The 16,882-nt window shown below is 48.2% G+C and overlaps 5 protein-coding genes across 5 annotated transcripts; 2 read left to right on the top strand and 3 right to left on the bottom strand.

Moving 5' to 3' along the window:
* Window positions 1-2,499: 2,499 nt before the first annotated feature.
* On the top strand, window positions 2,500-3,812 carry N7462_008836 (uncharacterized protein; the record flags this gene model as incomplete). Its single annotated transcript, XM_057080550.1, has 3 exons — window positions 2,500-2,712; window positions 2,940-3,281; window positions 3,330-3,812. 3 exons carry the CDS (start codon window positions 2,500-2,502, stop codon window positions 3,810-3,812), a joined length of 1,038 nt encoding a protein of 345 aa, XP_056930878.1.
* A 1,438-nt stretch (window positions 3,813-5,250) lies between these two features.
* Window positions 5,251-7,094, top strand: N7462_008835 (uncharacterized protein; the record flags this gene model as incomplete). Its single annotated transcript, XM_057080549.1, has 2 exons — window positions 5,251-5,515; window positions 5,575-7,094. The coding sequence occupies 2 exons, from the start codon at window positions 5,251-5,253 to the stop codon at window positions 7,092-7,094; spliced, it is 1,785 nt and encodes a 594-aa protein (XP_056930877.1).
* An 851-nt stretch (window positions 7,095-7,945) lies between these two features.
* lysF (homoaconitase LysF) lies at window positions 7,946-10,414 on the bottom strand (the record flags this gene model as incomplete). The annotated part of the gene is made up of 3 exons (XM_057080548.1): window positions 7,946-9,687; window positions 9,744-10,329; window positions 10,409-10,414. 3 exons carry the CDS (start codon window positions 10,412-10,414, stop codon window positions 7,946-7,948), a joined length of 2,334 nt encoding a protein of 777 aa, XP_056930876.1.
* Window positions 10,415-11,307: 893 nt separating this feature from the next.
* N7462_008833 (uncharacterized protein) lies at window positions 11,308-12,855 on the bottom strand (the record flags this gene model as incomplete). The annotated part of the gene is made up of 5 exons (XM_057080547.1): window positions 11,308-11,473; window positions 11,528-11,812; window positions 11,863-12,187; window positions 12,245-12,603; window positions 12,662-12,855. 5 exons carry the CDS (start codon window positions 12,853-12,855, stop codon window positions 11,308-11,310), a joined length of 1,329 nt encoding a protein of 442 aa, XP_056930875.1.
* A 1,322-nt stretch (window positions 12,856-14,177) lies between these two features.
* On the bottom strand, window positions 14,178-16,341 carry N7462_008832 (uncharacterized protein; the record flags this gene model as incomplete). The annotated part of the gene is made up of 3 exons (XM_057080546.1): window positions 14,178-15,492; window positions 15,567-15,886; window positions 16,030-16,341. The coding sequence occupies 3 exons, from the start codon at window positions 16,339-16,341 to the stop codon at window positions 14,178-14,180; spliced, it is 1,947 nt and encodes a 648-aa protein (XP_056930874.1).
* Window positions 16,342-16,882: the final 541 nt, after the last annotated feature.

The raw sequence follows: 16,882 nt of genomic DNA, 5'->3' as shown, positions 1-16,882 counted from the left end.
TTTCTACTATCGACTGGATAGATCCCACGATCTTTAAACGATTCCCGAATGATTCGCTGGCTAAACGCTCTATTCCGAATATTACCGATTATTCGAAGGAACTCCGATCTTCCGATAGGGCTTCCACCCTAAAACGCGTGGTCGTTATTCGCTAAGCGGAAGTGTTGCTTATAGCTTAGAAACGGCTTACCGTCTAGCGGTTAGCAAAGGTGTGTAGTATGTGGTAGGAAGCCTATTAGTAGGATATCGTTCTCTTCGCAAAGGTGTAGGAATTCGAATGTAAGATGCGAACCGTGACCGTCGAATATTAGGATACGTTTTTCACCTGATTTCGTACGGTCGCGTGTTAATTCTATAAAGAATCGAAGCCACTGAACTACTATATCGTCGGTTATCCAACCGTTTGGTGATGTAGTGATCGTAGTATGTAGTGGTAGGTCTTCTGTTTGATTAAACCAAGATTCTATAAAGATCCTGTTGCCTTTGAATATAAACCAAGGTTCTAGCTGCTACCCGTCGGCAGCGATACACTCGATAGTCGTGATATTTTCGCCTTAGTCTGGCTGAGGAAGATCTACTATCTTCCTACTACTACTACTACTAGTAGTAGTAGTAGTAGATATAACGTTTCTAGATCTTCCTTCGCCTGGTTGAAAGCCGCATTCATCAAAGTTATAGACTAAGCGTGCTGGTGTAGTCTTCTTGATTGTTTAGGCTAATAGATCGTACTAATTCGCTAATGCTGCTGGATCTTCTGCTAGGATTCGCTTTGATTCCTTCGTATACTGCTTAGTAGGCCCTAATTGAAGATGTTTAGGAAGCCTATTAATAAAGCGATACGCCTACATCTTGCTAACCGACGGCTTGCCGACGCGTTGGCATGCACGATTCGCCCACGATTCTAGTATCCTAGGGGTGATAGGCATATAGCAATCGTTCATATATTGAATCCAGCAAATCAAGGCTTCTTCCTGATAGGCTTCTAGGGCGTATCCGACACCGCGTTTAGTAGTAATAGGCCGTGTTTTCTTTTTAACACGATTTGAAAGCGTACGCTCAGGTACGCCAAATTCCCGTGCTAAACGCGCTATATTAGGCTTCTTAACACGCGATGCAGCTAGGCAGGCCTCAGCCATACGAGATTCATTAAAATTAGTCATATTTAGAAAGTGATGTTAGGTAGGAAGCAAAAAATAGGATAGTAGGAAGAATCCGAAAAGACTGTGTGAAACGAAAAGACTGTGTGGCGCACCCACAACCCGGAAGGGTTGGTGGGGGCGGTGTAAGGCACTAATAGTGGCCTTCAGCGCTTCGGATTTGGATCCACTGCGCCACATAAATCCAAAAGGGCAAGTTAAGGTATGCCTACAAGGGTTAGACAGGGACTGGCATATCTCTTTGGATATTATTTCAAAGAATAGCAAAGTAAGAATCGAGTAAAAACGAGTTTGCAGGCAAGTGAAATCCTCTTCAATATCCTCACCTAACCCGTTAGCTCAATCTCATTCTACTGTAGTAAATTTAGCATTGGAACCTGTCTCCACAACTTCTGGTAGGGTGTGCCTCTGGGCCAATTGAGGCTGCTCAACAGCAAGGTTGCACCTGATGCCAGAGAGATCAGCGGGCCGTGTTCGTTTCTGCAAGCAGCAGATAAACCCCTTATATTTCTAGATGGTGGGTGAGGATTTCAGGAGTTTCTACAGAGGGGGGGTGGATTTAATCTTCTAGGACTCCTTTGCTCACATTCATAGCAGTCCCGAGGGTAATGAATGTTAAGTCCACAAAGTGCTGAGACTGAATTGAGACGCTAATGAGAACCTGCTATTTCCCATAACGATATTGATCGGATATCGATGAATTTAGAATGGATAGCAATCCACTCTCTCACATATGCCTTCTCACTCTATCGACTGGCGGCGGTTTGTGCCAAAAAATCAGACGGTGTCCGTGACCGTGCTTGACTGACAAACGCAGGCACCATGGCCAAGGATACATATGCAAAAGACGTGTCTCTTTGATTTGCTAGTATAAATCCCGAAGCTCCTTTGGTTTGGATCATGAAACCGATGACGTCTCTTCTCTCCGGCCCAGGCGTCCAGCAAGGCGAAGCATTTCCTTCTTCGTCAGCGATTCGTGTTGTCCTGCCCGACCGCAGCATTTGCCTTGAAGCGGTCTTGAACCCTGATGTTCTGGTTCGGGGCTTAAGTGGAGTCGCTTGGGGCCAAAAACACGCCCTGGTCCAGTCGAACCGAGTTAGACAGAGCCATTGACAGCATGACGCAGATTGACAACTTGGCGGCCGCCGATCCCCCAGAGCACCATCCAACCATCGTTAATAATGGAATATCCAGCATCGCCCCTATTCTTGGCCGCTTGGTATTGATTAATGGCGGCGGGAAGCCTCGTGGGTCGGTTTAAAAGGCATAGGCATGCTCCGCCGTCTGTCCTGCTGCAGTCTGGATTGTGTCACGCTGCGTTTTCCGCTCTTGGAGAGGCAACATGACCTCCACCACCTCTCAGCAGGCGCAAGCCATTCTCCAGAATCAACAGAAAGATCTGACCAACGCACAGTTTTCGTTGAACTGTATCTTAGGGGCCTATTCTTTGGGCTGCAGCATCGGACTCGTCGTGGCCCGTCGGCAGCGCAAATACGATTTGAAAAGATTGCCGATATGGGCTCTCTTTGCATCCCTGGTTGCGGCTTTCCTGTACGTAAGTTTGTTGAGCGTAACTCTTGATCCTGTGACTATTCGTAGTTTCATTTGGTCTGTGATTGTCAATTTGAGCTAATGACCAATGCTCTAATTGCCCGATATGTTAGATCTGAAATATTGGACCTTCCATTAGAGGGCATGCTCTTACCAGGCATTAGAGATGGATATACCAGCATCAACACGAATTATTATTATATTGCACAGATTATCATTAACTTGTTTCAGCACATCATGATTTGCGTGCTCTTCTATGTCTTCTATAGACTGAATCATCTCGCGCTCTTGGCCAGTAACACAAAATATCCGGAGAAGATCAAGATCGCACACTGGGTGATACTTGGAATCATCGTGATTGTAGCCGTCATTGATTGGGCGATTCTCACCGACTACTACCGCAAGATTCTTGACCAGTCTGCATTGACTACCAATGAAATGGGCGTCTTATTGCTTCGAGCCTACAAAACAGACTCGGCATGCACGATTGTCCGGTGGCTGGCGTCTTGGGAAACTTTGGCCTGGGACACCTACTTGGTCATTAAGGCTCTGAAGGCTGGCAAAGATTCAAAGGTCAGTCATGTTGTATTGTTGGCGTTTTTATGACTAATGTCACGCAAGGTTCCTACAATATTCTTGTTCGGGGCTGGTACCTTCTTCTTTGCGTTGAACATGATGTGGGCTATCTATGATATACGCTGGTACCTGACGGAAGAGACAATGACGGATACTAGCAGTTCGTATGCGGCTAGTATCTCTCAAGTAGTCTTCTTGCTTTTAACCTACACTGGACTCCTTTCATTCTGTTTGAGATGGGGATGGATTGAAAGAGGGATATTGGACCAGAATCATGCTTATCAGAACGTCGGAGAAAACTCACCAACGCCAATCATGCCGTCGTTCCCACAGATTCTGCCGGTGGAGGTGGAAGGGGATTCTCGGCATTCTTGGTTTGCTGAGGCGGATTCGAGAATGATTGTGGAAGCTGCAAATTCGTCACAGCCTGCCGTCGAGGCAGATTCGAAAATGTTAGACTCGGAAGCGAAATTCGGTGACAAGTCTAGTAATTTTATCGAGGAGAGAAAAAAGGCCCATTGTCCGTGAATTTCTCGATTCTGGATTTTCAAAGTATGAAATGATACCTATCTACGAAATCAAATTCTTAATGGAGGAAAGCTCTCCCATGATCTTACGTATGTATCCATTGTAGTGAGAAATGTCGGTCCGCAGAATGACCCCAGATTGATGTATATAAGACTACCCCGCTCGCAAATAGCAGATAATAGCCTTGATATAGCTCCCGAGGCTGATGATGGACGTTATATACGTATATCCTTGGCTAGATATTGCTAGATATCGCAAGCTTCAACGACAAGAGGTAGAGCCAAAAATAAAAACGGAGAGCGCATGTATCAGTCCATCGAAAGGCGCAGGGCAAAAATCACGTAGCTTATAGGGCGCGCATGAGGTGTAGAGCTACGCAGGGAAATTCGGATTTGCCAGCACACTTTCAAAAACTGTAGATAAATTTATTGCCGCGGTTAGGGAACTCCCTTTATTTCGAACTGCAACACCTAACGTGGTGGCTTCCTCCGCTGGTTCAATGACGTCTGTCTGCCCGGTATCCCCTGATAGTGCTGTATTGTCTCTTGGTGGCTGTAGCCCAATAGACGGCCGTCCGGAGATAATCTTTGTATAATTCCATGGGAGCGCCGATCATACTCCGGCTCATCATTCTCTGGTATGTCGATAGTCATGTCCTTGAAGGAACCTTGTTCTTGGCCTCGCTTCTATCAAATACTGTGGGAAGAGAGTTAGGGATTTCCAGCTCAGATAGCAGCCGATGTAGCAGCATTAGTAGCTCCACGGCGACCTTAGCGTGTATGTCTGGTAATTAGAGCAATATGCCTAGGGTGGTAGCTTCTTCCTTGCGCATACTCAATATCACTACTTCTGTCACACTTCCTTCTAGGGCATACGTCAAACGCCTGATATCCTCCGATTGCTATGTTGAAATGAAATTTTGTCTTTGGTGCTGAAACAGCGAGCTGTGGGTGGCGATAGAGACACAGTATCCATTATATACTCCGACATGTATCCCTTGCTGTTTCCTGGAGTAATCAAAGGTTTTTCCTAGCCTCTGTGAAAGTAATTAACGGCACCCAAAGGATTCTTCTCTTGAGTAATCTTTTCATCAAGGGTTCGCGTCATTTCAACTTGAGTATATTTGTGTGAAGCCTCAGACTCCTCAGCCGTCACATCCGCTCCCCCTTCAGCGACTTAGGCGACACATCCCTCTGAACCCCTCTCATGGCAAGACCTAGTGTTGCGCAACAGGATGGGAGTGGACTCATCTGTTTGCTGTGTCCGTTTGCCGCGTCCGTTTGCCGTGGACATATAAATCCGGCACACCCTCCTAGATATCCGACAACCTCTCACAATCAACTGAAGGTATTCAAACAAACTCTATCTCTTACTTTCAATCTGCCAAGTCAGAAAATAGTTCTTGCAAGCCAGAATGAGTCCTGCTACATTAAAAAGCATGCAAGAGGTGCTATACCTATTCCATCACGTCTTTCTCCCTCCGAAAATACCACAGGAAGAAGAATATTGTGCCGACCATGAGATGCTGCTGATTGAGGTTGTTCTCGATGCTCTTCGCAGTTTCGGGGTCTTTCTTCCTGCTAAAGATGCTGATACCTTCAGCCTGGTTACAGAAGCATTTCTTCAGGTCCGACAGATACACAGCCGGGATGGTGGAGTAGATGAAGTGGAGCTTAAAAAAGCTCTAGGACGCCTGGTCAAAGGTTAGGAAATATACTTGTGAAGATACAAGCTGTCGACAACATCGCTGATTAAATTCCAGGCGGATTCCTTTCAATCCACGTCCGACAACAGAATGCCGGTATTCTAATCAGCCAGAAGGGTGATACAACTCATGTCGAGAGTTTCGAGCTATCCCCTACGAACACAGCTGTTATGTCGACCCAGGGTCGACTTCAACGTACCTTTCCAGGGCCTGCTTTAGCTTTGGATACCAGAGTTTTCAATGAAGCCAATCTGCTCAATATGCTGGCCCAGACAATTGCCCGTATGAGCCAGCAACCCGTTGCAGGTACAAAGCCGAAAGTTCAAAAGGCAAAACAAAATCATGACGAGGACAGAGACACCACCGACCCCAAAATGGTCACCGAATTCCTCATGGCCACCCTTCGGCCGCTTTCAACGGATGTCACAGACATGCAAATTCAGAAACATACTCGTGAAGAAGTCATGTGGCACAATTCACGTTACCCTTGGCGCCGTTCGGCCTTGTGGCTTCTCCTTCGCGTCACTCTGCAGCTTTCCTTTTGCCGTTCGTCGAATGGTCAACGAGCGCATGAGCTGTACAAATCGTTCATGATATTTCTCATGAGCTCTGTCATAGAAAAAGCATCAAGTATAGCACCTGGTGAGGTACTATACCTCATGGCTGCCAAGGCTATTCGTCGATTATGGAAGCTCGAGTTTGCCGATGAACCGGCTTGGTTCGCTTCGGTCCAGTTGATTCTCAATCAGGTGAGCGACAAAACGCAATCGGGATGGCAACGAATCATGGATCAAAAGAGTTGCCAAATCGATCTTGACATTTTGACCCATTTGGACTTTATAAAGGACACCGAGGGTGATTTGCCTCGGCTTGATCAATATCTGGCAGATATTGGACAAAGAATTGGGCAAAGTTCCCTAACGTCTTTTCAACGATCGTCACAGGTCATCTCATTTGAGCCAGAAAAGCTGCCCATGGGGCTTAATTCCTGCAATTCTGAATTTCTCGTCCAAAACTTGTGTGTCTTTGAAGACTGGGTTGAGTCCTATCTCGACACTTGGATGAAGGACCATCTCGAAGACGCTGGAACGTGCGGGAAGCTGGGTCGCCTGATCTCCGAGTATCGTGAGTTGGCGTCAAAAGAGTACCAACACAATCCTGAAGCTACTTCAGTCATGATGCTCACCCTGCTAGAGCTGTGGATTGCGTGCGACAAATCAGCCATTCACGCTCATCGACACTTAGAGGATTATGACCCTTATATACCTGTCACCTTGTTCAACTCACTTTTGCTCCCTTTCAATTCACAAATGAAGAGGCTTTATATTGCTGAATTGTATCTGAATCAACGTCAGAGCCATTCAAAATACCGTGGATCTGGTATTTTCCACGACTTTGGAACTGAAACCTGCTTCTCTGTCCGGCATTTCGACCAGTCTGATGAGCACCAGCAGCTATTCCAAAGAATTGAGGAGCAAGCAACCCGTGCAAGAAGCCAAAAGATAACAGAACTGGCGGAGAAAAAGGCAATATCTTTGACATTTGACATTTTCAAAATTTGTACGATATCAATTTGAAAGTAATTTCCAGACTAGGATAGTATTGTCTGGCATTATACAGATAAAATCATAATCATATTCTCCTCAGATAATGAATTTCAGAGGACGAAGATGCTAACAGAGTTAAAAGTGTTCATCTCACTTTGGATTCAGCCTAAAAAAGCATTGGGGCTTTTTTTGAACATGCAATTTCAAGCGCATTGTTACGATTTGCGCGCAGGAGTTTCTGTTCAAGAAAACGAATAAGGAACTTGTACCAACAAATACGGCCAGTGGTGATAATTGCATTGATTATTGATTGGGTATATCGGCCGCCCAGCTATGTGCAATCAGCAGTTTGAAGATACTGTCTCATATCGAATGGGTAGCGCGAGTTGCCTTTTAAACAACATCGACTGGTAAGCTGGGCTCCACCGAGGTGCAGTGAATGCAGGGAGATTGGCCACAAGATAAATGCGCATAAATATTGCTATATTTAGATTGATTGAGGCGATTTGGATGAGATATACGGACTCGAAGTTTAATATACCTCGAAGACAAGAGCTATATTGAGCGACTACTTTGTGTTTGGAGGGATTCTTGTTTCATCGTCGGTCCTCGCACTAGCGTCCTCTGTTATTTTGTTTTTCACTTCCTCTTTGCACACCTAGGATAGTCTTATACTGTCTCGCGCTTTTCTGTAATTGGACAGATGCAAGGTCTATATTTTATTATTGAACATGCAAAACACATTGAATCTAGGGCTTTTGTACAGGCGCAACAAAAAAAATCCAAACCATCACTATAAGGTGCTTTTATATAAACCAAAGCTCGGGTATCACATCAAAACGCCAAATTTTCGCTAAGAGCAACCCGACGGAGTCTTAGGCTTAATTTTGAGCCTCAATTGCATGCTTGACCCAGTTCTCCAAGCCTCCCTTGGCGATGATCTCCTGCACATTGGGAGGCAGCTCGCCAACCTTCTGGGTCCACTTGGCACCGCCCTCGCCTTCCTGTACTTCAACTTGGCTTCGGCGGACGTCCCAGGTCAGGGTCCAACCGGTACGACGGGTGAGAGCCTTGTCTTCGCTGAAGGTTTCGCGCAGGCGGCTGACAAGACGCGGGATCTCCAGGCCCATCAGGGCGTTGTTGATACTGTTGCGCGAGAAGATGTTGCCGAAGCTACCGGCCACAACCAACGGGATCTGCTTGGCCAGAATGGAGGTGGCCGCTTGCTCACGGGAAGACCCGCAGCCGAAGTTGAAGCCGGTAACAAGAATATCACCAGACTTGGCGAGAGTGTTAAATTCGGTATCGTAGTTCGACATGCAGACCTGGGCCATAGTCTCCACCGGCACATTGTCCTGGTAGGTGTATTTTCCTGGGTAAATTCCATCTGTGTTGATGTTATCGCCGTCACAGAACACGATTTCACCAGAAACGCGCTCAGGGAAACCAGGGTAGAGCTCAGTCAAAGAATCGGAAGCCGCCTCGGGAGCCGCCTCATCAGTCGGTTCAGGGGCGAACTTCTTCTCTCCATCAGCCACCAGGTGATCAATTTGACCAATGACCTTCTCAAGTGCCTCTTCCATCGTGAGCATGCGCTCCTCTTCGCGAATACCATCGCCTTCGCCGCGAATAACGCCATTCCAGTTTTCGGGGGTCTGGTACCAGCCAGGGCCTGAGAGTTTTCCACTAAGAGCGCTAGCAGCGACAACTTCTGGGCTACCAAGATACGCCTTCGCATCGGTTGATCCCATACGTCCCTTGAAGTTGCGGTTACTAGCCGAAATACCGACCTCGCCGGGTTCAAGGAGACCAGTGCCCAAACCGATACATGGACCACAACCAGCTGGAAGGGGCGTGGCACCGGCATCGAGCAGGGTTTGCCAGTCACCCGCCTCCTCAGCAGCAATCTGCTCGGGGATAGAAGCGGCAGCAATGTAGAACTTGACACCCTCCGCAATCTTGGGAACCTGTCCACCATTCTTCTCCGCGGCTTCCTTGAAAACACGAGCAGCGGCAGCGATATCAGAAGAACGGGAGTTCGTGCAAGAGACTAGATAAGCCTTATCGACTTTAATGTCGGCTGCTTCGAGTTCGCTCAAAGGAGTGGCCACTTTCACGGAGTTAGGGCCGGAAACGTATGGCGAAAGCGACGAAAGATCGATGAACAGCTCCTTGGCATACTTAGCACCCTTGTCGGCAGTCAGGGGGTTAGCAAATAGCTCCTCCAGGACAGGGTGAGTGAAGTTCTGGGGCGCCACGGTCTTGAAGGGACCATCGGCGAGGCCCATGGCGGCGGTGGTAGCCTTGGCCTTCAACCAACCCTTCAATACGCCATCAATCGGGAAGAGACCAGAAAGAGCGCCCCATTCCGTAGTCATGTTAGCAATGGCCAAGCGGTCATCGATAGGCAGACTCCGCATGGTTTCCTCGGAGCCAGTGAACTCAATGGCATGGTTGAGAACATCATCCTTATCAAAGAGACCGCATAGTGCGACAATCACATCCTTGCCGGTAACACCAGGAGGAAGGACACCGGTGAAGGTGACCTTTGCGATTTGGGGTACCTGCCACCAAGTCTTAGAGCTTGCCCACAACGATGCCGCGTCCGTTCTCACGACCGGAGCTGGAAATCAGGGGGTTAGCTCAGCGATTTCATACTGGATCAGGAACAACACTCACTTCCAAGACATCCAATCGCACCATATGTGTTCGAATGAGAGTCACTGGCCACACACAACGTGCCTGGCCAAGCGTGGCCCTCCTCACACATGATCTGATGACCAATGCCACGACCCGCCCCATAGAATGTAATACCATGAGTTTGAGCAAACTCCTCGATCTGTTTGTATTTCTGGAGGTTCTTCTCGGACTTGTTCTGTACGTCGTGGTCGAGAGTCATGATGATCTGCTTCGGGTCATGGATTTTGGTGGCACCGATAGACATGAACTTCAAGGCAACCGGCCAGGAATTGTCGTGGGTCATGACACGGTGGGGAGAGATGGTCACATAGTCGCCGGCCTTAACGAACTTGTCCTTGGCCAGACCGACCGAGTACTTCTGTACAATTTTCTCGGTCAGGGTTTGGGGAACGGCCTTGGGAGCAGTCTGCATGGAGGAGAACACGGCGGCCATCGCCGGGTCCTCTAGCTGAGAGTGAAAAGCCTGCTGGAGGAATATGCGTGATGTCGCGAATGTTCGGCGGAGGGATCTGGGGCTCCGCAGCAAAGCGGCCCGGTGGCCAGAGCTGGCGGACAGGAATCGGGACTAGACATAACGGGTCAATTCGCTGGGCGTAGAGAGATTTGGCAGGAGAAGCCTCCGGATCAATGCAATCAGCACTTACAGCCATGACGTCCACCGTGGGCACCCAGGTCGGCCAAATCAACAGAAGAAGCAGGTTGACGATAATCACAAGGAAGAAATCCCTCCGGCAAATGAGTCGCCGGGTATTTCGCGCGATGACTCATCGGCACGCTGACTGGCTGATCTCCGGACCGGAGAACCTATGATTCCGAATACAGTGGGGTAGCGGTCACGGGACCCCTTTTTCTAAGTGACGGAGTCAAAGTTTGCGGGACATTGGGCCCCACACGCTGAGATTATGTCATATTCTGCCAATCACACAAGACCAAGGCTGTTTATTGAGCAACATCCCCGACCGGTCGGGCCTCGCATGGAGACGGTGTCAAGCAACGCAAGAAAGTGCGGACAACTCGCCTTTTTTTCCTCTTCCTGCCGGTCAACTTTCTCTTGCCACCATATCAATCAGGCAAGGAAAGATCATAGATGCACTTTTTGTCAATTGTTGTATATCGTGCAGTCTGATTTTTGTAGTTTCAGTCTTGAATCAAACCAGTCAATCAATATTTCTATTATCCTTTTTCGAGCCCGCCGGCGAGAGTTTCTACCTCGTCTGCTTCAAACAAAATTTGAGCCGTCCAGAACGCCGGAGTAAATACAGAAAACATAACAAACTGCCATCGCTTCTATAGTTAGATTAGGGGAAATTAAAAAAGAAAACCTTATCTTGCATTCCGCCTTCCCCTCAATCAGATCTGGCTCCATTTTTTATTAATTGTAATGGCTTGTCACAAAGCCCGTTTCTGTTGTATTGCCGGGCTCTTCTTTTCAGGGTTTAGGCGGTTCCGTGTAACAAGCGCTTCCACATCCGCGCTTGGGCCACTCGGCTGATCCATTCCTGTTTCGCGGGCGAGTCCGACGATGTAGCAGATCGTCACATTTTCAGTATTTCCATGTTCCGTGAGCCGCAGCCAGGACATTTCGAGAAGCCAAGAGGAACAAGGCACCGATGAACATAGTCACAATGGCAAATACTTGCATGCCCATGTAGGTTGCATTATGCTGCCTTCCCAAGATAGCTCCCATGATCGGCAGGCCAGTCAGAGTGCTGTTAAACATCAGTACAATGAAACCATTTTAAATGGGGCCAAAGAAGACCTACGAGATAGCGATGACACCCTGGTAAGTACCTATTTGTCTCCCCAGGGTCTCGATGCTGCCGGACTTTCCACAGCATGGCATCATGATGCTGACGAAGGCACCGCTGAAAAAGCCGTAAGCCACAGCGAAGACAATGAGGCCGGCATTTGAAGAATGGTAATCGAAAGGCAGCCATAAACAGAGGATCGACAGGCAGCTTAAGAAAGCGGATGCGGTAATGATATTAAAGTATCCCACCTTGTCGCCGATGTGGCCGGGAATAACTCGTCCAAAAAGTGAAGCAGCACTGCTCTCAGGTTAGCTCTGCTGGGAGACAACAGTATTGACGAAACTTACTTCACGATAGCGATCAGGTAGAGGGCCAACGAATCCGACATTCCTGACAATTGGGCCATGCTAGGAAGATAATCGAAAGGTGCCCACAATCCCCACATGACAAAATATGAGCCGATGGCATAGAAAGCAAAACCTCGGTTTTTGAACAACTTGACGTCAAACCATGTCATGTTCGAGTCCCACTTCTTAGGAGGCAGGCGCGCACTGAGGAGAAAGAAGGCGCCAATCAAAGCGATGCCTAGGAACAGCGCCGTGTAGCGTACCATGCCATTGAATCCCACGTCTTCCATAACCAGTTGCAGGAAAAACGGGAATATCACACCACCTATTTACACATCAAATAAGCACATCATAGAGACTAATGGAATGGATTGCGACTCACCAATACTGCTACCCGCCACAGTAATTCCCATAGCAAGGCCGCGCTGCTTGACGAACCACTGCCCCACACAGATCAAGCACGTTGTGAAAATACCTCCAGCGCCGAGTCCATAACCTATTCCCTGCGCCAATATGATCTGATAGTATTCGGTGGCCAGGCTTGTCATACACAGTGAGAAGAGGCAAAGTATGGTACAGGGCAACATGACCGGGCGCGGTCCGTAGGTATCAACAATGCGACCAAATAGGGAACCTGGAGCCCAAATGAGAGCAAGCTGAATTGTGAAAATCCATGAGATGTCGGAAGAGGTGTAGTCTTTCAAGAGATTCTCTTGATAAAAGGTTTGGAAAATGCCAATGCTGTTCAAGTCAGCAAAAGGACCAATAAACAGCTTTTTTGCAGAGGGAAGAACTCAACGCATTCAGAAAGCCCAAGGTAGCAAATAGACCTAGGGAGCCACCAGCGCAACAAAGCCAACCTCGAAGGCCGCCCTCTGGTGGGAGAGCTGAGTCCAGCGCAGGGCTCTCAGAGGCGGGCTCCGAGGCGGATTCAGAGCCGGGGTGTTGTATGGCCTTTTCCTCATCTTGCGAGCTCTCGATGGGCACCGACATGGTGGATTCGGGCATTCTAATGACTGTGCTTCACGTCTACAGTGACTAGGCGACGTAAAAAATGATGCCCAGCTGGCGCTTTTCATAAGCAGAATAAATACTGATAGCACCAAAGCTATGGCGGGTTGGGGGCGATCCGCGCGGAACGTGCGGGCCGTGCGGTACGGCACCCGCCCGCTGTAATTACAGCGTTTTGAACGACCATCCGTGCCTCACGCCATCAGAAGTTACTAGTGTAGGGCGCTATACTAGGGCATTTTCTTTACACGGTACACAGATTACAGCGGCGATCACAAAGGGGCGGGCCGGAGGCGCATCCATTTTGGGCCGTGGGTCCCTTATCAACATACGCCAATGCGCATGACTGAATAGTAGGGGTCCGGTTGGTAGACGTTCAGGCTGCTCCGCTACTCGGAATCCATAGGAAACACCCTTGTAGCAAGCCAATCACCCGCCTTCCAGTCGGCCAACTTGCGGAATATGACCAAAAAGTTAGCTGAGGTCGAGCGGTGACTGGTGGCCGCCGATGCACGCCGTGCACGTAGAGCAGTCTAGTGGCCGGAACTTCTTCCTGTCCCTATGGGAAGTCCAACCCAAAGGAGCGTAGCCTTCAGGAATTTGACACATCGCTCAGATGTCATCGGCAATATTAATTATTAATGATCAACGCCTCGCAGCGACTATGTGTTCTAAAGTCTCGAGCGGTCGACCGATCGATGAATCAGTCAATTACTAGATCTGCTTGTTCGACATCGCAATACAACTGTCCAGGGTAAACTGAGTCTGAGACGCTTGTGAGCAAGCTTTCTCGGTCCAGAATCTAGGGATCATTAAGCTCAGGAATCAACTGTCTTTACACACTATCCAGAAGATCAATTTTCTCTATATTAAATAGTCGCATACTCAAGGACTCTATCTACGACAACCCGAACGAGGCGGTAGACATGCAGAAACTCGAGTCGGAAGATTACTTGATTGGGACACTGATGCAGGGTCCATCAATCCCGTAATATTCACATGAAGATGACGCTGAAAGCATCAAGCACTCTGGCGCTGCTGGATCCATTGGAACGCTAGGGTTGATTTAGTTGATTGGCATGCAGGGCAATTCAAGACCTTCAAGGCCTATGCCAAAGATGCACCAAATTGTATGGTGAAACTCTTTCAGAGCTATACTTTTGCTTGAAAACTTTTCCAACTTTGGATTGAATTTTCTTTTCATTCTTTTTTTTTTGGAAAACTTGCTGCCCCATCCTTGATCAAAGTATATTATTCAGAATGACACACTCGATACAGCGGTGTTAATCGACCCAGAGGGGCATCTATCTTCTCTTGTCCTCTTTAAAAAACCCTACAAACGCATCCCCTTGACCTTCGCCCACCCCTAGCTCCTCTTCCACGCCATGAATGCTTGTCAAATTTATTTCCAGATTCAACTCTTTCTTCTCCCCTGCCACAAATCCAGGGTCCGTCTTCCAGCCCAGTGCGACTCTCAAGATGTTCCTAATCCGTCCTTCGTTCAGCTCACAACATTCATCCCTCGCGCCTTCTTTGCCTCCGCGCCAGGCAACGTATCCGTCCGGGCGGACTAGCACATAATCGTAATTTTCCCACACGTTCTTAACATGCCTCTCTCCGACACCCAGTTGGACATGCGTTAGCGGTATTTTCATTGCCTTGGCCGCAGCTTTGAATGATGTCACCGGGGATGTTGCTTCCTTATCCAAGCTGACAAAGCCATTTGTCGTTTGATGGTCACTTTTGACCTTGGAGAAGTCCATCAATGACCACTCTGTCCCATAGAGGTCCACAATGCTTGTCAGATCATCGCTCAAGAATACATGTGGCGCCCTGTGCCCGGGCCTTGTACTTGGCGTATAGTTCATAATATCGAATCTCGGCTCCCTTGTTCCGTCAGTCACAATTACTTCACTATTCAAATATCTTAGGTCTAGTTCCACTCCACGGTCGATATTTTCAGATCCCACGCTGTCAAGGTGGCTTGCTACCTCGGCCCGTGCCTTGTCACCTTCCTCACTCTCCTCGAGGAAAATGTCTGTATTCGGGGCCGTCATAGTCCGCACAACCATAGGAGTGAATTTGCCGATATGGGCATCACAACGCTCAAGACGCATCATCATATTCGGCCTGCGTTCATTCGTATATGACGTAACAAGGTTGCTTCCCCCAATGCCTTTGTGTAGAGCTGAAAGACGCCAGGCTAGCGAGATGGCGTCTTCAACGCCACTGTTCATACCATAGCCACCATGTGGAGGGTTACGATGAGCAGCATCGCCGGCAAGGAATACACGTCCGTGCCCGTCACGACTGACGTAGGAATCTGCGAGCGCGAAGTTCGGACGCCATGCATTAGCCACCATGATTTCGTCAATTTTAAATCTGTAAGGCTCGTCGAGACTGCCAAGGACACGATACGGGATTTCCTCCGGATGTTCTTGGAGTTCTTTGATGGCTGCAGCATCAGCAGAGCAAGTTTCGTGACAGGTATAGGTGTCTGCATCGTCTTGGTCAATCATAAAGCCGCCGTGGAGACCAAAGGCGTGCCACCACCTGCCGAATGGGGATAGCTTGGTAAGTTCTTTGGACCGGAAGTGCACCATGAAAAAAGCACCGGGCCTTAGGAGAGAAAATCACCACCATGTTAGCTGGTGACATTTGACTGACATTTGACCGGGGGACGTAACACTTACAGAGGTCTGCCTTGGAGTTCAATCCCGACACTTCTCCTTACTCTACTCTGGGCGCCATCTGCGCCTACCAAGTAAGGTGCGTTAATCGTCTTTTCCTGATTGTTCATATCTTTGAAAGTAGCCGTGACCCCTTCATCGTGTTCCGCGAGCGATATAAATTTGTAACCAAAGTGAGTTGTAATCAGGGGCTCGGCAAGGCATTTTTTCTTCAAGAATGCTTCAAATACGATCTGCGAGCAACGCTGGCCCGGCTCGGCAGGCTGTGAGCCGTCGTTATTCGCATGGATTTTGGCGCGATATTCGTTGTTGCTTGGGATATGCTAGCAGAAGGTGTTAGTGGATCCACGTTTTGAAGCTAAGACTTCTTTTCATCAAGTCCAAATCGGTTAAACAAAACTCCTGGCTGAGAGATCCTTTTCTTCTGGAAGGACCATCCTTCCAATGTGGCAGATGGCAGACCTACCCATCGACTAATAAGCTTTTTCTTGAGCCCGCAAGTGTTGAAAAAAATGGTGTCCCATTCGGTATGCTGTGGTACAGCTCCGGGTTGTTGTCGATATTCCTCAACAAGCCCCATTATACGCAAAATCTCCATTGTATGGCAGCTGTTGTTGTCCATCTTGGGCCATCGTGTCGTTTCGGTATTCATTTCGCATAAAATCGATGGCACCCCCAGCTGTGCCAACCTGAGAGCTGTCAACATTCCCACTGGGCCCGCCCCTACTATGAGAGGGCCTGGGGGGGCCATTGCGTCTTCTGCCTGGATGGAGCCCATTATGGTGGGATTGTAGTAGGGCAAAGAAAGCAGTATACAGAAATGTTACAGATTGAAGTCTTGCTCGAAATTGCTTCGCGCCTATATCTCTAGAACTTGGGAGTTGAACAGAACTTTTAACACTAAGATTGATCGGGCGTAGTCGATGGTTGGTGGTATGATTTCAAGCTGGGAGCGTTTTTCTACAAGGAGAAGAGCAAATCTAATTCCTGCCGGGATCATATCCCAAAGGGGTACGGATTCTGGTCAGCTCCGATTGGACATCTAGACATAGGCCTTATCAAACGAATTCGTCTTCTTAGCCAAGGCAAATATATGTTGAACGCCTAATGAGTTTTAGTCGTAATGTGGGCTACAGCTTACTATTGGCCCATTTTCTTACCGAGAATTTATGTAACTTGGTTTGTAAACGTTTCTATCTCCTTTCTGTCAATCAGTTCCATGTTGCAACCCTAAGGTTGCCTCGGTCTCTCCGTAGCATGAGTCTCTACCCAGACAGGGAAATTCCCAGCTACGGGACCCAATTCAAGGTCTGGTGTAA

Source organism: Penicillium macrosclerotiorum (genome assembly GCF_028827735.1).
Source record: "Penicillium macrosclerotiorum strain IBT 26536 chromosome Unknown utg000008l_segment0_segment0, whole genome shotgun sequence".
NCBI lineage: Eukaryota > Fungi > Ascomycota > Eurotiomycetes > Eurotiales > Aspergillaceae > Penicillium > Penicillium macrosclerotiorum.
Note: the sequence above shows the minus strand (reverse complement) of the source record. Positions and strands in the feature narration are given on the sequence as shown.